The sequence below is a fragment of the Stomoxys calcitrans genome, chromosome 1 (assembly GCF_963082655.1).
Source record: "Stomoxys calcitrans chromosome 1, idStoCalc2.1, whole genome shotgun sequence".
Taxonomy (NCBI): Eukaryota; Metazoa; Arthropoda; class Insecta; order Diptera; family Muscidae; genus Stomoxys; species Stomoxys calcitrans.
The window spans coordinates 23,077,003-23,098,899 of NC_081552.1; the positions used below are offsets into that span (position 1 = coordinate 23,077,003).

Here is a 21,897-nt window from a genome sequence, read left to right on the forward strand (position 1 = left end):
CCCAATAAATTCTAGTTAAGACCATTTGTGTGGGTCATTCTATTACTATACCCACCACCGTAGGATAGGGGGTACATTCATTTCGTCATTCCGTTTGCAACACATCGAAATATCAATTTCCGACCCTACAAAGTATATATATTTCGGATCGTCGTAAAATTCTAAGACGATGTAACGATGTCCGTGTGTTTGTCCGTTTCTCCGTCTGTCCGTCCGTCTGTTGTAATAACTTTACAGCCTTCAAAAATTGAGATATTGAGCTGACATTCGGCACAGATATGTCTTTTTATTGCATGCTGGTTAAGTTCTTGAACGGGCCAAATCGGATCATATTTGGATATAGCTGCTATACGGAGAGATCTGACGATAAAGAGTCGAATGCCCATAAATGCTTTATTTTTTATCCGATTTCGCTGAAATTTGAAACAGTAGCAGTACCCGGTAGCTGACCCAAATATGGTTCACATCGGACTATATTAAGATCTCCAGTTATAGGGTCTAAAGCCCATAAAAGTTGTATTTTTTAACCGATTTCGGACTTTCGGAGATCGGACTTTTTTTAGATAAAGCCATCATATAGACCAATCTGCCTATAAAGGTTCTGAAGCAGATAGAAGTTTTATTTATTACCCGATTTCGCTTAAATTTGAATCCTCCCGACATCTGACCTAAATATGGCTTAAATCGGACCGATTCACTGAAATTTGAAACAGTAAGTAGTTTTAGGCCACCCGTCATCTGACCTAAATATGGTAAAGATCGGACTGTATTTGGATATGGCTGCCATATAGACCGATATGCCAATTAAGGTTCTGAAGCCCCTAAAGGCCTTATTTATTACCCGAATTTTGTTGAAATTCGAAATACAAAATTCATCAGTGACTTATATTTATTAGACCACCCAATGTTCGTGCCGAATTTGGGTGCATAAGTTATCCAATTTTCCCTGGATTGTGACGAAAGGGGGTTTACACATATACCCGAGGTGGTGGTTATCCTAAGTTCGGCCCGGCCGAACTTAATGCCGTTTTTACTTGTTTTTATTGATATCGCTCGCACATCCTTAGCTTGCATGGGGATGTATTAGTATACCCCCACCATAGGATGGGGTATACTGATTTCGTCGTTCCGTTTGTAACTCCTCGAAATATTTGTCTAAGACCCCGTAAAGTGTCTTTATTCTTGATCGTCATGACATTTTAAGCCGATCTAGCCATGTCCGTCTGTCTGGCGAAAACACGATAACTTTGGAAAGAGTAAATCTAGTCGATTGAAATTTTGCACAAACAGTTCTTTTTAGTTAAGGTCAGTTGGAATTGTAAATGGGCCATATCGGCCCACCTTTTGGTATAGCAGCCATATAAACCGATCTGGGATTTTGACTTCTTGAGCCACTAGAGGGCGCAATTCTTATCCGATTGTTATCCGAAATTTGTTATGACTTTAAACAACTGTGTTAACTATGGTGAAAATCTGTCCATAACTTGATATAGCTGTCATATAAACCGTTCTGGGATCTTGACTTCATGATCCACTAGAGGGCGCAATTCATGTCCGATTTGGCTGAAATTTTGCATAAAGTGTTTTGTTGTGACTTGCAACAACTGTGCTAAATAAGGTGAAAATCTGTTCATAACTTGATATAGCTGTCATATAAACCGATCTGGGATCTTGACTTCTTGGGCCTCGAGAGGGCGCAATTACTATCCAATTTGCATGAAATTTTGTAAAACGGCTCCCCCATGACCTTCAATATACGTGTCAAATATGGTCTGATATAGCTCCCATATAAAACGATCTTCTGATTTTATTTCTTGAAATTTTACTTCTGGAATTTTATACAATGACTTCAAATATGTTCTTCAGCATACTATCCAATTATAGTCCAAATCGGACCATAACATGATATATTGGGTTGCCCAAAAAGTAATTGCGGTTTTTTTAAAAGAAAGTAAATGCATTTTTAATAAAACTTAGAATGAACTTTAATCAAATATACTTCTTTTACACTTTTTTTCTAAAGCAAGCTAAAAGTAACAGCTGATAACTGACAGAAGAAAGAATGCAATTACAGAGTCACAAGCTGTGAAAGAATTTGTCAACGCCGACTATATGAAAAATCCGCAATTACTTTTTGGGCAACCCAATAGCTCCAATAGCATAGCAATTTTTTTCCTTTATCCTTTGTTTACCTAAAAGGAAATACCGGGAAAAGATTTGGCCCGGCCGAGCATAGCACGCTTTTACTTGTTTTTCTTTTAGACCTATTCGTTGATAATTTTTTTTTCCTTTTGTCTTAATCTGTGCCAGACTAATCAACAGGCTGATGCTAATGTGACAGACATCGCAACAATGATCATGATTATAATGAGAAGCGTGATGATGATGATGATGATGAACTCTTCCCACCCCCACTTTGAATAATGTCAATGACGAAAGCATGTTTGGGCATATTTATTAAATATTAAGGGTAATCACTTCAAAATCGCTATCAATTTATCGAGAAAAATGCTGTACCATGTGACAATTCAAAATTCCGATTTCGTGTAACACTTGTACAGTGCAAGTTGAACAGCGTATTAGGCAGTATTACTCATAACACGGCTATGAATATTTTTGTGGGAGATTTTAATTCTCAAGAAATTCACTAAATGGTGCTTTTTGGATCCTTCTTTAATAAAGGCTTAAGAAGTCTAAAAGTTCTACTTGTCCCAAAGTTCTACTATTTTGCCAGCATGCGTTGGGGTGGTGGGTCGTTCCCGTACATGAAACTGATTGCTGCGGGAACGCACCTTGTTAACCATTAACTAGATCGACATAAAATGTCGCGGCGATCAAGAATTTATATACTTTATGGGGTCTCAGACGAATATTTCGAGTAGTTACAAACAGAATGACGAAATTAGTATACCCCCCGTCTTAGGGTGGAGGGTATAATAGTATAGCGATTGGCTGGACGTTAATAAATTACGCTAATCTGCCGTGGGCCACAAGCCGCTTTATGGGCCTGTTACTTCCTAAGGAAGTCATACAAGGGCTGCTATATAAGTTTCTGGCCTATGCAACACTCAGTGCCCCCAGGTGCAATCTGACACTTCCATTGGAAAATTTGACATTTTTTAGCATAATCGTAATCAGAACATCTTGACGTAAAGAAATCACACGATAAGCTGTCTCCTTCTCTGAAACCTCGTTTGGTATTGAATGGTTCGAAGAGATTCTTTCTTATTTTTTATTGAGGAACGTGTATCAGCAAGTGCCATCCAGCAGAGTATTATTAATTTTGCAGGAATACCAACATTAGATAGTCAACGAAGAGTTGGCCTGTCCTGTCTTTTCCAGTATTTGGCGCAGCGCGGATATCTGGTCTATGGTGAATTTACCAGACCCAAAGCCGCATTGAGGCACTGATTGCCTGAATTCTAATTCTAGCAAGAATATCAGAAAAAATTTTTCGGCAGTGCTTATCCCCTCCTTATGCTGGCTACATTTGTAAGGTTCTATGCCATGTAAAAATTTTACCCCAAAGAGGTGTTGCGTTGCGGCATGCCGTTCGAACTCGGCTATAAAAAGGAGACCCCTTGACATTAAGCTTAAACTTAAATCGGACACCACTCACTGTTATGTGATCATGGGCAAATTTGCATTTGAAAAGCCGCATTGATAACGCCCAATTATCTCATTGACTTTAGGTTTTTCATCTTTCACAGAGTACGCCCGAAAGTCGAGTCGATTATGGATTGCAACCCAACTTCAGTTGAGTTGCCAACGGGCAAATTTGTTATAGAAATTTCTATTTCTTTGTTGAATTGCATACTTTTTTATAACGTACTTAATAGCTGAAGATTCAAAACACTGATATTAGATGAAAGTGAAAAAAAAAAAATTTCAACTTTATACTAATTTTTATTTCATGATTTTATCATCTGGCAACGCAACTATAGTTGAGTTGCCATCCATAATCGTCTTGTCTGCTTTCTTGTGTAGGGACATAGTATGCTGAGGTTCCAATCATCGGTAATGCGTTCTTCTAGCCAGATCACCGTATCGCCTCCGGTCTCAAACAGTTCAGCGGGAAACCCATCGGTTCCTACTGCCTTGTTGTTCTTCAGTCAAGTCGCTGCTATTTGGAACTCATTCTGTACCATACTCATAGATTGGTTCTGCGGTATGCTCTTCGCCTTTCTCACAACTTAAACAAAAAATCAGCTTTAGCTCACATTTTTCACGTTATGTCATACAAATACCATTGATACACAAAAAGTGATATGCCGTAAGACAAGAAGATGAAGTGTGATAGAGCCTTTACCTGATTTTCGGGTCGATTTTTTCGGGTTTGATCGGTTTGATGTTTAATTCTTTGGTAAAATTTCCGGACCTCATTCTGACTCCTGTACATCTCAATTCGCTCACACTCAAGTCTTTCCATTTCCATTTTCTTTCTGCTAAATAGAAGTTTCGCCTCTCCCCTTTCTCCCGATACCTCCCCTTCATCTGGCGTGGCCACTGATTGCATGGTTGCTTTGTAGCGTTTCGTTGCTACAGTAGCATTTCGACCCTCTTGGTCGTACCTTTGGATTCTTGGCGGAGGCTTCTAGTAACCAAGTACGGATTCCGCGGCCTATTCCATGATGTGACAATGGTTTGGTGCTTGGCCGTCATATCATTGGGTCAGTCGAGAGGAGTATGCCGTTGCCATCTGTTATGTTTGCAGATTCTCAATGTCCACCTTCCGTAAAGTGTCAGATCGTAATTTCACAATGCTGAAACGAGTTACAGATCAGAATCTATGTTTGCTCTTTGGATCGATCGATGGATGTATGCCTTCCATCTACCACAACGTAATCAATTTGGTTTCTTACTTCTTGATCTGGGGACAACCGTATGGCTTTGTGAACTTTTTATACCCTCCACCATAGAATGGGGGGTATACTAATTTCGTCATTCTGTTTGTAACTACTCGAAATATTCGTCTGAGACCCCATAAAGTATATATATTCTTGATCGTCGTGAAATTTTATGTAGATCTAGCCATGTCGGTCCGTCTGTCTGTCTGTCGAAAGCACGCTAACTTCCGAAGGAGTAAAGCTAGCCGCTTGAAATTTTGCACAAATACTTTTTATTAGTGTAGGTCGGTTGGTATTGTAAATGGGCCATATCGGTCCATGTTTTCATATAGCAGCCATATAAACCGATATTGGGTCTTGACTTCTTGAGCTTCTAGAGGGCGCAATTCTTATCGGATTTGACTGAAATTTTGCACATAGTGTTTAAGTATCACTTCAAACAACTGTGCTAAGCATGGTTCAAATCGATCCATAACCTGGTATAGCTGTCATATAAACTGATCTTGGGTCTTGACTTCTTGAGCCTCTGGAGTGCGCAATTCTTATCCGATAAGAATGAAATTTTGCACCACGTGTTTTGTTATGATATCCAACAACTGTGCCAAGTATGATTCAATTAGGTTCATAACTTGATATAGCTGCCATATAAACCGATCTGGTGTGTGGGACCAAAGTTATTTTCCTTCTCTATCTTCGCATTAAATCTCCCGGTGCGATTTTGATATCATGGGCGGGGCAGTGGTCATATTCATATTCACTCTCTAGGCACTCTTGGAAATATCCTTAGTCTGTTCGTCCTTGACTTCCGCCGAGGCATAGCCAAAATAAGGCTTATGTTGAACATTTTGGCTTTTATGCGGATTGTGGATAGCCTCCCAACCACTATTCCCGGTCCATCGCACTTCCTGTAAGGCGGTAATATCTGCCATGTACTTCTCCAATACATCAGCCATTGTGTATACTGAAATTTCTCTGCAAACAGTCCCGACATTCCAGATGCGGATAAGTAGATCATGGTAGTTTTTTTTCGTTTGTGTGGATCGTCAACTTTAGGAGAGTCATTTGTTATCAGACTAAACCTTATAGTTTTCCGGGAGCGGGTTACTGGCCCAGCGCCCTAACTGTCTGTTTGTCGAAAGCATGCTAACTTTCGAAGGAGTAAAGCTAGCCGCTTGAAATTTTGCGCAAATACTTTTTATTACTGTAGGTCGGTTGGTATTGTAAAGGCGCCAAATCGGTCCATGTTTTGAGATAGCTGTCATATAAACCGATCTTGGGTCTTGACTTCTTGATCCTCTATAGTGCGCAATTCTCGTCCAATTTGATTGAAATTTTGCACGTGTTGTTTTGGTATCACTCCTATGGTTCAATCGGTCCATGTTTTGATATAGCTGTCATATAAACCGATCTTGGTCTTGACTTCTTATGTCTTTAGAGAGCGGAATTCTCATCCGCTTTAACTGAAATTTTCATGACTTCTTGAGGGCCCAATTCTCATCCGATTTGGCTGAAATTTTGCATGAGTTGTTTTGTTATGAGGCCACCGTAGCGCAGAGGTTAGCATGTTTGCCTATGACGCTGAACGCCTGGGTTCGAATCCAAGCGAGACCATCAGAAAAAATTTTCAGCGGTGGCTTTCCCCTCCAAATTTGTGAGGTACTATGCAAGGTAAAACTTCTCTCCAAAGATGTTTCGCACTGCGGCACGCCGTTCCGACTCGGCTATAAAAAGAAGACCCCTTATCATTGAGCTTAAAACTTGAATTGGACTGCACTCATTGATATGTGAGAAGTTTGCCCCTGTTCCTTAGTAGAATGTTCATGGGTAAAATTTGTTTGTTTGTTGTTTTGCTAGGACTTCCAATAACTGTGCTAAGTATGGCGTAAATCGGTATAGAACCTGATATAGCTGCCAAGAGGGCGCTATACTCATTCGATTTGACTGAAATTTTGTACAACGGCTTCTCTCATGACCTTCAACATATGTGTCTAAAATGGTCTGAATCGATCAATACAGCTCCCATATAAACCCATCTCCCGATTTTGCTTCTTGTTAACACCTCGTCTCGACATTCTATTTCGGTCTAGCTATGTCCGTCCGTCTGTCGAAAACACGATAGCGGTCGAAAGCGAAAAGCTAGCCGCTTGAAATTGTGCACAGATACTTAATATTGATGTAGGTCGTTGGGGACTGCAAGTTGGCCATATCGGTTCAGATTCAGATCTAGCTCCCATATAAACCGATCTCCCGATTTAACTTCGTGCGCCCTTACAAGACGCAATATAATCTCAGGCTGGAAGAAAAATCACGAAAAGATTTTAACGATCAAAATAAAAGTGCGCAAACAGACGAAATAATTTTATATTAGACAAAAAATTTAATGTAGGGAATTTTTTTGTGGAATTAAATTTTTTGGGGATTTTTTTCCAAAATGTTATACAAAATTTTTTAATATTATCTGAAGCGAATACCCCTGATAAATTTCAAATTCCTTTGCCGTTTGATTTTGTATATCGTAAGTTTGGTGAATTTGTCGTTCTATAACATTTTTGTTTTTGCTCTCTGTTGTTGTTGTTTTTGTATATTTATATTTGTGTATATATTTTTGTTGTTGTTGTTATTATTGTATAATTATAAAAATCACAACAACAAAACTTGAAATGATGATTCCTATTATTACATTTTGTTTTGTCGTTTCGATTCGTACACCGTTTGTTACTACTGTTTTGCTGTTTCATCAAAAACAAAGAAAGAGAAAAATTATACAAAAATTTCACTCGCCGCTCGCTTGCCCACTGAAAATGCAAAATAAAAAGATTTGTGTCTGCGACGGTTTTCAAAAAATTGGTCTTTTCTTTTTCTGCTTGCTGGGTTCATACTAACGCGAAACAATGCTCCATTCAATATTTTCAGGCGACGACGATGCATCGGATTGCACCTCATTCTATGCGGAATATGATCCATTCGATTATCTCTACAGTGGTGGCAGTACACAGTGTTCGGATCCCGTCTATGAAGCTGTAAATAAATTAGAAAAAGCAAGTGCGCTCAGTCCAAATGGTAAGTAGTGGAATTTCTTTTATATTGCTGTTATGAGTAAGACGAACCAAAATAAAATCTAATATGTTAAGAAACTGGTGGCATTAACTTTTTGACTACAGCAAAATATCGGATTCATAAAAATTTTTGAAAGATTGCAGTAACTAATGATTTCGGGGCTGTTTCCCTGCTTTATTGTTGTACTGTTTAGTGCAAAGTACGAGTTATCGGCTTTTATCGCAAGAAATCAATAATTGACATTCAAAAATAAAACCGCAGGGCTTATAATAGCTGTGTTTTCTTTTGGGGTTTTCTAACTTACGTCAAATTTGATAGGCACAAGGTTGTATTTCCTAGTTATTGATGTAATACGATATCAACCGATTACACATTATTTGTACTGTACATATAGAACCAATAAAGCTGCGTTTTGCTAAATGTTGATTTTATCTTTATCGCAAGTATCGAAAACTTAAACTAGATTACAGTTTTTTTTCGACTTATGATGTAAATACCTTATATATAAAAAAAAAGATTTATCGCGTTTATCGATTAGCGATAATCGAAAAAATTATCAATGTTACTTAATAAATTAAATTCTTCAATCAAATATCATTAAGAGTGGAATAATAATTATTGAAATACTTGATTTACCAAAAGGTTATTAAAAAGACATTTTATCACACTTATCGATAACCGATAATTGGGCATTGATAACAATCGGTAAAATATTAAGTTATAATTAGTCGTCGATTTTTGAAATAATCGATCTATGAATTTTATCGATACTTAATAATCGAATAATAATTATGGAATTAATTGATTTTATTGGATATTATTAAAGAATTTATAAAATTTATTAAAATCATTTATTTTCAAAAAAAACTTATTAGAAACGTTTTATCAGAATTATCGATAACCAATAATTGTCTATAAATAACAATCAGTTGGATTTTCTATTTTTCGTAAATAATTGGTTTTGACACATAATCGATTTATGGGGTTTATCAACCATTTATATCAAAGAATAATTACCGAACTAATCGGTTTGCTAAAATTTTTTAACATCAATAGTCGACATTATATTTGATAACTCAAGCATTTTACAAGTTTAAGTCATTTCTTTCTTTCCATTTGATTTTCATAATTTTGATTATATAAAATTCGATTTATCGGAATTATTGACTATTGGTAATAGTATATTCATAACTATCGATTTTTTATAAATAATCGATTTTTTTATAAATAAACGATTTTTTCGCAAATTATCGAAAATCGATAAACTAATTTGAATTGGAAGTTTAAAAATTTGTATTTAAAAAAAATCGAAAGCCATTTACTAAAAAATTAAATACCATAAGATTATTTGCTAAAAATTGTAAAGAAAAAAATAATTCAGTATAAAGTCAACGATGACAAGACGATTTTTTTTGTAGAAAATTCTAGGTAAGTCAACTCAAAGTTATCGACTGTTATCGAGTTATCCGTTTCAAATTCCGTTTAAAATTGTAAATTCAGTGTGAGTTTGGTCAAAAGTAAACAAAGACAAAAAATTTGCCATAAATCAAGCAAAATTGATTTATCGACTGTTATTGCGTGTTATCGAGTTATCTATAGCAAGAACTAGCGAGTATATCATATTATAGAGTTGTGGAGTCTAATTGCATATTAGGTTGTCTGTTTTGGCTTATATACAGTCCATCATGCAATCGTCATTTTGGGCAGTTCTCGATAACATAGGATATTAGTCGATAAAATGCGTTTTGATTTACATAGAGTAAATCTGCTGCCCTCTATAGGCAACCAGAATATTGTTCATTCAAAAGATTTTTCTTAATAAATCGAAATTTTTTGTGAATTAGGTAAACCATGACATGACAAAAAATTTGCCATACACCATACGTGTTATCGAGTTATCCAGAAAAAGAACTAACCAGTACATCAAAGGGCCTGTTTCAAAGTACCACATAGTGCAAAGTGTGTGTAATCGGCTATAATTACATGATATCGAGCGATTGGCGTACTTTTCTGAGTTTATACAGGCTATCCGTGAATCGCTGCTTTGGAAAAATATCGACAACACGGTAACTTATAAAACCAACTAGTTTCACTCCATAGCTACACAGTACATTCTTTCTCTGGACAACTGTCGAGAGCAAGCGGTAAAAGCTGATGTTTTAGGTCTGCATTAATATAAGACCTGTTCCATTTTAGTTAGATACTGTGTGAACTACGCGTTATCGGCTGTCAACTAGAGCTGGCAAAATATCGATGGCACTATCGATATTTTATTTTTTCTCAGTATCGATTGATATTTTTCCCATCGATACTATCGCCAAAGTAAATTTTGAACAAACATAAGCGATCCGACACTGAAGGTATCATATATTGCGCCTATAGAGGGCGCAATTTTCATCCGACTGACTTCATTAAATTTGGTTTTATTGATTTTTTTCTTCTCATTTTCGTTTGAAATATAGGTGATGGGAAATAAACGATAGTATCGATACTATCGACATTCATTATTAAAAATATCGAATGTTGCGGTCGATATCGAGTTACGGGCTTACTTTTTGGTCTATACACAGATCATTGCTTCGAACAAATTAGACAATGAACGATAACAGTGAATAATTTACGTATTGCTTATGCAGATCATGTTTGTTACACCTTACTGCTAACCATACCATCGTTTCTTTCGTTGAATTTCTATAAAAGGCGTTAAAAATTGCAAAACTACATCTTTCTGTTTATGGAAAACTATTTAATTTTAGTACTTTACTTGCAGTGCAATAATATTATTGAAAATCTGTTTTATGCTTACGCTGCCTAGATGGAAATAGCTGTACTACAAAGCAATACTGTCTTAGATAAATACCGATAACAGCCGATAACTTACAATTTACTCTTTAAAGAGCAAAATACAGCCAAATTCTATAAAAAAAAGTTTTACTTGCAAGACTAAAGCAAGTGGCTAACACATTATATTGCTCATCCAGCTTCCGATAACAGCCCAAAAAAATCTCAACAACTTAATTGATTGGAGTTTATGTTTTCATATAGTCGGCGTTGACAAATTTTTTCACAGCTTGTGACTCTGTAATTGCATTCTTTCTTCTGTCACTTATCAGCTGTTACTTTTAGCTTGCTTTAGAAAAAAAGTGTAAGAAAAGTATATTTGATTAAAGTTCATTCTAAGTTTTATTAAAAATGAATTTACTTTCTTTTAAAAAATCCGCAATTACTTTTTGGGCAACCCAATAGATTTTTACTCTAATTTATGGCATTATTAACTCATCTTCTTATTATCTTTTTAACAGTTTCCACATATGGCTGGCGATCGGAATACAGTCCCGCCGATTATACTAGTGGTCGTGGTGTCGACGTTCAATCCACCTATTCTGTAAATTCAGTTTCGCATTCATCTCCACCACCTCTGCCACCACGAAATAGTGGTGGTGGCCTATATAGTGGTAGTAACAATGGAAGCATCACCTCATTTAATGCCTTTGCCAGGGACTTCATAGCGAATGAATCGTATGCAGCAACGCTCAATGTAAGTCGTGTGCTGGATCGACGAAAAACCTATTCGCGCCTATATGAAATGGTAACGGATAAGAGGAGTATAGATCCTGAACTATTGGATTTCTATCATATGGTTAAGGAGCTAAGGCAGCAATATACCTACGATGATGAGCAGACAAATGTGGGTCATATTATAGCCTCCGAATTCAATTATCATTATCCATTTGAGACGAGCATTAAGATTTTGGTACATCCCTCACTGAATGCCTTGTTTCCGGATGCTGAAGCAGCTGCCATGAATAGTGGTCAATATAAGGGTTATGGAGCACCGGTGATTTTTACATGTGACAGTAAGTTTGGAAGTTCCAATTTCAAGTTTTTTACTAAATTTATTTTTATTTTCAGTTAACACCCCCGTGGAATTTGTCATCAGCCAGGCTTTTTGCTCCTTGGAAGGCCAAATACGCGGTTCGGTTAATGATTATGCCGTCAAGCCAATTGGTGTCTCCGAATGGCTGGCGAATACCTCGAAACTAAGTCAATTGGAATGTGTGCACAACAGCTTGAAGTTGGAAAAGGATGTTCAATTGGGTTTGTGCCCTAAAACTCGAGAAAATATGCAAGTAATTGCTCGCACAGAAAACGATGATAAAACCAATTTGAATTTAAGAATAGAGGATGTACTACCAAATGAGACAATTGCCACAGTTTCGTATGATGATATGATGATCCTGATAGGTAAAGGGTCCTAGATAACAAACGGATTTTCTTCGATAAATAAAATTTTCCATCACTCTCTCTTCCTCTCATTTAGAAACTCTCGAAACAGAAATTGATAAACTCGAGTCAGCTGCCTCTGATCTTTCTACGCGCACTGTCTTGTCTTGTTCCGGTGTTGTACAAGGTGTTAAAGCCATTTGTGCCTTATTGGGTTCCATAGACACTTTGGAACTGGCCGATTGTGTGGATGAACTGAAACATGTTTGCGAAGATAACCAATTGAAATTTGCTGTCAATTCCACTTCAAATCCGGAAATCGTTAATGACTGTGGCGGTGATTATGCCGAAGTTTGTTTGAGACCTCGTTCTGTGTTGGAACAAATCAAACTGAAATGCAATAAGCTGCGGGATGCCGTACAAGAACTTGTTGAGTTGTACGCAAATGTATTTAGAGTGGGATTTTCGGTGAAGTCCATCGATTATTCGATAAGTAAGTTATGCCCATATGAGGGAACCATAATGGCTCCAATCACTCATAAATACATAAAAACAGGTAAAAAGGCATTAAGTTCGGCCGGGCCGAACTTTGGGTATACACTACCTCGGGTATATATGTATACCCCCTTTCGTTACAATCTGGTGAAAATTGTATAACTTATGCAGCCAAATTCGGCACGGACATTGAGTGGTCTAATAAATATAAGTCACTGTTCAGTTTTGTAGAACAAAATATACACCGATCTGAACTATATAGGAGGCGGATCTCGAAAAGGCTAACATAAGTCATTGCGTCAAATTTCAACGAAATCGGATAATTAATGCGATTTTTATAGGGCCAATATTTTAAATCGAGAGTTCGTTCTATAACCAAATCTGGACCGATATGAACCAAATTGAACAAGGATATAATAATCATCCTATTTGATTATAGAGGCTGGTCTCGATCATATTTTATTCAGGTCCCGTGAATTCATATACATGTAACATTTTCAGACCATAAATCAGCTTTTTATGGGATTAAGACCCTAAATTGGAAGGTCGGTCTATATGACAGCTATATTTATATTATAGTCTGATCTGATTTATATTTGGGTCCGATGTCGGGAGGCTTAAAACAACTCACTAGTCAACGAAATCGTGTAATAAATAAAGCTTTTAAAGACTTCAGACCCTTTATCGGTAGATCGGTCTATATGGCAGCTTTATCTAAATATAATCCAATCTAAAGCATGTTAAGGTTGGATATCGGAAGACTCAAAATACCTCACTGATTCACATTTCAAAGAAATTGGGTAATAAATGCAGCTTTTTTGGGCTTCAGACCCCTTATCGGCAGATCGGTCTTTATGACAGCTATATCTAAATACAGTCCGATGTTGGGAGTAGTTTGTTGTGTTTTATCTTTTGTCTGCTTGACTCTGTTGAGTGTCAAGACCCAGGAACTCTGTGCCTAAGATGGGGTGCGTCCACAGGAATCTGGGTCTGAGTCGAGTGGGTCTGGAGGGGCAGATAAACAGGTGACGTGTATCGTGCGGTCCTTGGTTACAATCAGGACATACATCGTGCAAGTCGGCCTCAATCCTTGCTCTGTAGGAGTTGAGGCGGCTGCATCTGCCGGAACGTTATTGAGCCAGAACTACTCTGGTTTGCCGGGGAGGTCAATTTCTTCAGGTGCAATGTGAGGCGGTCGTTCTCCAAGGACTACGTTCACACGGTAGCCATTTATCGCATCTGCTACCGTCTCTGCATGAATGTTGTCTAGACCCGCTTGATCTAGAGGTTCTCTCTTGTAGCGCTGAACCTCACGCTTTTGGACCGTCCTATCACATGGCCAGGGCTGATTGAAGCTGCGGCAAATGTGTGCGGTGATGGCATGCAAAGCAGTCTTCGAAAACCATGTGTATGCTCGGCGAATGGAAATTTTCCTGCGAGGCTCTAGAGGAGTAATGCATCAAGCCTCTTTGGTACTGGTAAGAGAAGGGAGATCGGTCTGTACGATTCCCCCAAACTCGGGTCCTTTCCAGGCTTCAGTAGCGGAATAAGTCTGCCCATTTTCCAGATACAGGGAACTATAAGAGTGTTCAAAGACAGGTTGAGGATAGTAGTAAGGTACTCAACTCCAGGTACATCCAGATTGTAGAGATTCCCTTGGGGTCTCTACGCCTTGGATGATATGGCGTCACGGATGACATTCGTAACTTCGCCCACGGTAAATTGTGATGGCTGTCCAACGGCTCGGGGACCACGGATACCACGAATTGTTCTCCTCCTAGCCCTGTCACTCTCGGGATGCACAATAAATTGACAGTTGAATAACCTGGCGCATCTCTTCAGATCAGTCACAGTTACTTCGCCAAAAGTGACTGAGGTCCTATCATCCCGTCTACCAGGGTTTGAGAGTGTCTTAACAGCAGACCACAGCTTGCCTAAACCGGTGCCTTAGTTACATTGTCCCAAATGTTCTAGCCACAAATTCCGCCTATGTTCGTTGACTACTCACTGTTTTAAATTTCAGCGAAATCGGTTAAGAATTAAGATTTTTATGCGCTTTAGACCCTTTTTCGGGAGATCGGTCTATATGGCAGCTATATCTAAATATATTCCGATCTGAACCATATTTAGGTCAGATTTTGAGAGGCCTAAAACTCCTCACTGTTTCAAATTTCAGCGAAATCGCATAAAAAATAAAGCTTTTATGGGCTTCAGACCTTTTATCGGGAGATCGGTCTATCAGCTCAGCTATATCCAAATATGGTCCAATTGGCCCGTTCAAGATCTTAACCAGAGTGTATCAAAAAGACGTATCTGTGTCAAATTTCAGCTCAATATCTCAATTTTTGATGGCTGTAGAGTGATAACAACAGACGGACGGACAGACACACGGGCATCGTTAAATCGTCTTAGAATTTTATGTCGATCCTAAATATATGTACTTCATAGGGTCGGAAATTGATATTTCGATGTGTTGCAAACGGAATGACGAAATGAATATACCCCCTATCCTATGGTGGTGGGTGTAAAAATATTGTCTAAGGTGGTATTACTGGTTTTATTACTAAAGATATACCGATAAGGTGGTTCCATTACCAAAGATATCCCGATAACGTGGTTTAATTTAATTTAATTCAAATATATTGGTATTGGCTATAACCAAAAATATCCCAATAACGTTTTTTTTTTTTTACAAAAAATCCCGATTACGTGTTTTTTTTTTTTGCAAAAAATCCCGATAACGTGATTTTATTAATAAAAATATCCCGATAACGTGATTTTATTACCAAAAATATACCGATAACGTGGTTTCATGAACGAAAATATACCGATAACGCGATGTAATTAACAAAAATATGCCTACAATGTGCCTTAAGGAATTTTCTCTTGTGTTTCCTCTTTCCAGCTCCCATACATGTTTCCTGTGTCTCCAAACCCATTGTGGTTAACATCAATTGCTTGCATCGCCCACCGCCTTTATGGAAATTTGACAGTTACTCTCTGGGTGTTCACATCAACTATGGCACACGTTTCATTTCAGAGCCAGTGGTTACTAAATGTTCCAATGACACCAGTGGTGGTTTATTTGCTCGCTTAAAATTCTCCTCTTGGATAACATTTGAAAAGAATCCCATATGTACGCTGCCGCGTGAGGCTCGTTTGATATTTATTCTCTATGGCACACAGCTGGCGGAGAATGAACCTAATAATGGTAATAGTGAAAATGCTGAAAAGAGGAAAATAAGCACCGAATTGGGTTGGTGTGCCATCCAGTTGTTTGATTATAAACGAGAAATGATATGTGGTTCATACCTGTTGCCCATGTGGCCGGCAACGGCAAATAAGTTTTTGGGTCCCGCTCCAGCTAAGGGTTGTCATCCGCAATCGTATTTTTGTCCTGTGTTGAGTATTGAAATACCCCCTTATGGAGGGAGAATACAATTTCCGGAGTCATTGGAGGATCCAAAACCGGCGCCCAGGTAATTACAATAAAATATTGTGAACATTTTATTTCAGTTTTGTTCCCAACAGATACGATTTCAATTCCTTGGACTCTCATCTGCAACAACAATTATTGGACACCGCCGAACAAGGCTACACCAGAGACATAGCGGAACGTGAAGTCTTCTGGGAGAAACGCTTGTATTTACAAAATATACCCCATGCCTTACCGAAAGTATTACATGCTGCTCATAGCTGGGATTATGCCAGCCTTATGGATTTGCATTCATTGCTCTGCTCTTGGTCACCCTTATCACCACTGCAAGCCTTGGAGTTGCTATTGCCACGTTATCCGGATGCTAAAGTGCGGGAAAAGGCAGTGGAATGGATTTCGAAATTGCCCAATGATCAGTTGGTGGATTATTTGCCACAACTTATACAGGCCCTTAAACATGATACCTATGAAGGTTCGGCAATGGCACGTTTCTTGTTATGCAAAGCTTTGGAATCACCACGTATTGCTCATCATATGTATTGGCTGTTGGTACATAGTTTGCCGGGTGATGATCCTCAGAATTCCATAGATTCCTCTTCTTCAGCCGATGGCAATGAGGTGGATGAGTCTTTGGTGACTCAGGCTCGTTACCATAGGCGCAATAAAATGATGTTGAGAGCTTTGTTGGCTGTATGCGGAGAGAAATTATCGGCTAGATTCCTTTTGCAAAATCTGATGTGTAGGGTAAGATAGGAAATTCTGAGAAAAGGTATTTTTGTGACCTATGACTTTTAAACAGAATCTTGCTGATATTGCTGAACATGTCAAGGAGGCCAAAGAAGCCTTACGTCAAAAATTCCTTTCGGCCGGCATGGATGGTGTAAATCAAGAACTTTTGGACAAGCACACTTCCCTGCCTTTGGGCCCCGAACTGGAAGTTAGCGGCATTAATGTACGCAATTGCAGTTATTTCAATTCCAATACACTGCCTTTGAAAATCTCCTTTGTGGGTCCCGACTCGGAGCCCTTGCCAGCCATTTTTAAGGTTTGTTTGAATTTTGTGATCCTTTTTCAAGATTTTATTTTGTTTTGCTGTTGTATTTGCAGTCCGGTGATGATTTACAGCAGGATATGTTGACCATCCAACTTATTCGTGTAATGAATAAAATGTGGCTAGCCGAGGGCTTGGATTTGAAAATCGTAACCTTTAATTGTGTGCCAACGGGCTATAAAAGGGGCATGATTGAATTGGTCTCGGATGCCGAAACTTTGCGAAAAATCCAAGTGGAATATGGTTTGACGGGTTCATTTAAAGATCGTCCCATAGCTGAGTGGTTGGCCAAGCAGAATCCCAGCCAATTGGAGTATCAGAGAGCTGTTAAGAATTTTACAGGTAAAAAGTGCGGTCTTCGAAATTTCCCATTTTTAACATAAAATTTTGAAATATGGACTTAAACCACTATTCAGAGCGATCATAACATTCTACAATAAGTCCGTCGATATGTACGCCAAAATATCATTCTTTGTCTGACCACTTATCCTCTACTTTTCATCAATAAAGTACTCAATTTGACCGCATGGCGTTAAAAGTTGTGGTATATACGGTTGTAGTATATACCGAATGCCATCATAATCGGTGCCTTGGAATCGCTTAATGTCTGACTAAAGAAAAGTTATACAGATACAGGCCTAAGGCTAGCTTAGGCAGAAGTGCGCTCATCTAGCACCTTTGATGGCAAGCCCTAACATTTAGAGACCTTATGTTTATTGTGTTCGCTTTAGAAGAGCACATGATTGGGTGAGAGTTTTCTCGATTCCCCTATGATGGCAGCCATCTCGCCAGCCTGGGCTACTATTAGATCCTGATATGGCTGACTGTAGAAAATTCTCACCAAAGAGGGTTCTTTTCCGATCCGCCTGGCTTACATTATCCCACCTGCAAAAAAAGAGATGCCCATCCATATTCCTGGCTTCTCCCCGTATTTATAGGACAATGACAACCGGTTCTACGTACCGGATTGACCCGATGGAGTCCTTCATCGGTAAAGGCTGACGCCTCAGTGTACGTGTTCTTCCTTATCGTCGTAGGAATATGTGTCAACATTCATGTAGACACGACAGCAAATGTGGTGAACAGCTACCGGGTGAATGTAGTCCTTGGAGAACGACTGCCTCCCTGAAGAAATTGATCCAGCAGAAGCAGTGCAGCCAACGTGCAGGATGTATGTTCCGATATGACCATGGAACATACAAAACATCTCACCTGTTTAACTGCCTAGCCGGATCCACTCATCTAATACCCAGATCCCTTTGAACACACCCCATCTTAGTTGCAGAGTGCCTGGATCTGCGTACGGGATTGACCAGATGGAGTGTTTCACCGGCAAGGGCTGAAGCCGCAGCAACAACAGCTAAAAAAACCCTGCATAAGTCGGAATTTCCCTGTGTTAAGCGCGACGTAAAAGACCCGACATTGCAGTGATAAATTGGTAGACCGAGGCCATGTTTTGACAGCGTGCCACTCTGTGCCGCGATAATGAGGCCTTGTCTAAAAGAAAACATCTATCACACCAAAGAACTCACAAAAGGGTGGGTTCACCGATACAATAGCATGATTAGCACTCATCAGCGAGCCACGAGTGGCTAGCTTGTTAGCTGTCTAATTCGCTGTCAACCCTAGATGGAATGAACAACTGCCTGATAGCCGTACCCATAATTCGAAGATGCTTTTGCCTCTCCTTGCTAGACACAACTGGAATATTGCGTCTCCAGAGCTTTAAGCCCCACATGGCAGCCGCTCCTAAAGACCGTCACACCTGTCCAGATGCCTAAATGACACCTTAATTTCTAGGATCTCAATGCTGGCTCTTGCTCTGATGTCCCCTTTCACCATCCAACCTGGACCCTTTTGTGTCCAGCGTCCAGTCCAGGAAAAGGTAGGATGCCTACAGTCAAGAGCTCTCAGGATAAACTATGACCAATTGCGGAGTCCACCGTAGCGCAGAGGTTAACATGTCCGCCTATGACGCTGATAGCCTGGGTTCGAATTCTGGCGAGAACATCAGAAAAACATTTTTTCCAGCGGTGGTTATCCCCTAATGCTGGCGACATTTGTGAAGTACTTTGGCATGTAAAAATTTCCCCAAAGAGGTGTCGCACTGCGGCTCGCCGTTAGGACTCGGCTATAAAAAGGAGGCCCCTTATCATTAAGCTTAAACTTGAATCGAACTGCACTTCTTGATATCGGTCGACAAGGATAGACCCAATTGCCATCCAGCATCTTCAGTCTCCGATAGAATGGAAGATTAAGTTTGAGGAATGCCAGGTTTCGGACAGCTTTTGTCTAAAAAAAGGCAATCATTGTTGCTGCATACTCTACATATAGATCGAAATGCATTAGATATAGTAAGGCATTCAGAACCATTCTCGGTGTGCTTGTCCCACCTCCCCCCAGGGTACACCATCATCGCAATACCCTGTACCTTCTAGATCAATCTGCGGAAACCATAGATATCCAGAACCTGATGTCAGACCAGGTCTCGATAATTGAAAATTTGACGAATTGTCGCCTTTAGAAACCCGTGCATCGTCCACGGTCCAAGCCCCCCAACTCCTATTTATAAAGTCGTAAAGCGCATTCAGTTCTCATTCGATCCTCTCCCCAACGCTTCTTCTTCAGTTGAGTTTCTGGTCAAGAATTCTACATCGGTACTTGGCCTTTCAAGAAACCAGTAGCCCACCCTATACAGAACGGATTCCCTGAAAACAACAAAGTTCCTCCTTCTGTTGAATAAAATCAGCTCAGCATTCCGGGAGTTTATACCTGGCCCATTGGTTTTTTTAACTTTGACGACTGCAAACACTACTTACTTGTGTCAGCACAGTTGAAAATGGCTCAACTTTTCTGCGTTGCTTTTTGCGTGGGATTTGTATGCAGAGTTGCATTTTCGCAACGCATTGCTTGCGTTTTTCTATTTGGTCGACGGACATCGTGTGTTGTTGCAAATGAGCACCAGAATGCAGATGAGTGCCATATGAAGGCATCAAGTGTTGTTAAGCGGCATAGATATACAAATGTTGAAGGTCGTGGCAGAAGTCGTTGTACTAAACTTCAGCCAAATCGGATAAGAATTGCGTTCTATAGAGGTTTAAGCAATATAGTCGGGGGATCGGTTTATACGGGAGCTATATGAGGTTATGAACCGATTTAGACCATACTTGGTATAGTTGTAGCGAGACAAAACAAAACACTTTACGCAAAAAAAATCAGCCACATCGGATAATAATTGCGTCCTCTAGAGGCTCAAGAATTCAAGATTCCAGATTAGTTAATATGGCAGTTATGTCAGGTTATAGACCGATTTGAACCATACTTTGCACAGTCATAGGAAAACACCTCGTGCAAAATTTCAGCCAAATCGGATAAGAATTGTTGTTCCTTAGTGGAATGTTCATGGGCAAACTTCTCACATATCAATGAGTGCAGTTTGATTTGAGTTTTAAGCTCGATGATAAGGGGCCTTCTTTTTATAGCCGAGTCCGAACGGCGTGCCGCTGTGCAACACCTCTTTGGACAGAAGTTTTACATGGCATAGTACGTCACAAATGTTGCCAGCATTAGGAGGGGAAAACCACAGCTGAAAATTTTTTCTGATAGTCTCGCCAGATTCGAACCCAGGCGTTCAGCGTCATAGGCGGACATGCTAACCTCTGCGCTACGGTGGCCGTTGTTTTTCTTTTGCACTTGCTTTTTATACCCTTCACCGTAGGAGGGTATACTACTTTCATCATTTCGTTTATACAACTACGATATATTCATCTAAGACTCCATAAAATGTACGTATTCTTGATCGTCATGACATTTTAAGTCGATCTAGCTATGTCTTACCTTCGAAGGATTGAAGCTAGGCCCTTGATTATGCACACATTTTTATACCCTCCACCATACGATGGGGGGTATACTAATTTCGTCATTCTGATTGTAACTACTCGAAATATTCGTCTGAGACCCCATAAAGTATATATATTCTTGATCGTCGTGAAATTTTATGTCGATCTAGCCATGTCCGTCCGTCTGTCCGTCCGTCCGTCCATCCGTCTATCTGTCGAAAGCACGCTAACTTCCGAAGGAGTAAAGCTAGCCGCTTGAAATTTTGCACAAATACTTCTTATTAGTGTAGGTCGGTTGGTATTGTGAATGGGCCATATCGGTCCATGTTTTGACATAGCTGCCATATAAACCGATCGTGGGTCTTGACTTCTTGAGCCTCTAGAGTGCGCAATTCTTATCCGATTGGAATGAAAGTGTGCACGACGTGTTTTGTTATGATATCCAACAACTGTGCCAAGTATGGTTCAAATCGGTTTATAACCTGATATAGCTGCCATATAAACTGATCTGGGGTCTTGATTTCTTGAGCCTCTAGAGGGCGCAATTATCGTCCGATTTAACTGAAATTTTGCACGTAGTGTTTTGGTATTACTTTCAACAACTGTGCTAAGTATGATTCAAATCGGTTCATAATCTGGTATAGCTGTCATATAAACCGATCTTGGATCTTGACTTCTTGAGCCAATTGAGGGTGCAATTCTCATCCGATTTGGCTGAAATTTTGCATGAGGTGTTTTGTTATGACTTCCAATAACTGTGCTAAGTATGGCGTAAATCGATATAGAACCTGATATAGCTGCCATATAAACCGATCTGGGATCTTGACTTCTTGGCTGAAATTTGTTTACAAGGGCTTCTCTCTTGACCTTCAACATACGTGTCTAGTATGGTCTGAATCGATCAATAGCTTGATACAGCTCTTATATAAACCTATCTCCCGATTTTGT

General features: G+C 39.3%; 1 protein-coding gene across 5 annotated transcripts in view; it reads left to right on the forward strand.

Annotated features, from left to right (window-relative positions):
- LOC106095665 (phosphatidylinositol 4-phosphate 3-kinase C2 domain-containing subunit beta) overlaps positions 1 to 21,897 on the forward strand; it is a 191,114-nt gene that overhangs the window by 125,581 nt on the left and 43,636 nt on the right. For all 5 annotated transcript variants that reach the window (XM_059363655.1, XM_059363641.1, XM_059363646.1 and 2 more), the window contains exons 4-11: positions 7,761 to 7,907; positions 11,207 to 11,761; positions 11,817 to 12,149; positions 12,226 to 12,621; positions 15,529 to 16,102; positions 16,155 to 16,803; positions 16,859 to 17,104; positions 17,167 to 17,452. In XM_059363655.1, coding sequence (XP_059219638.1) covers positions 7,761 to 7,907; positions 11,207 to 11,761; positions 11,817 to 12,149; positions 12,226 to 12,621; positions 15,529 to 16,102; positions 16,155 to 16,803; positions 16,859 to 17,104; positions 17,167 to 17,452 — 3,186 coding nt within the window. The remainder of the gene's footprint in view (positions 1 to 7,760; positions 7,908 to 11,206; positions 11,762 to 11,816; positions 12,150 to 12,225; positions 12,622 to 15,528; positions 16,103 to 16,154; positions 16,804 to 16,858; positions 17,105 to 17,166; positions 17,453 to 21,897) is intronic.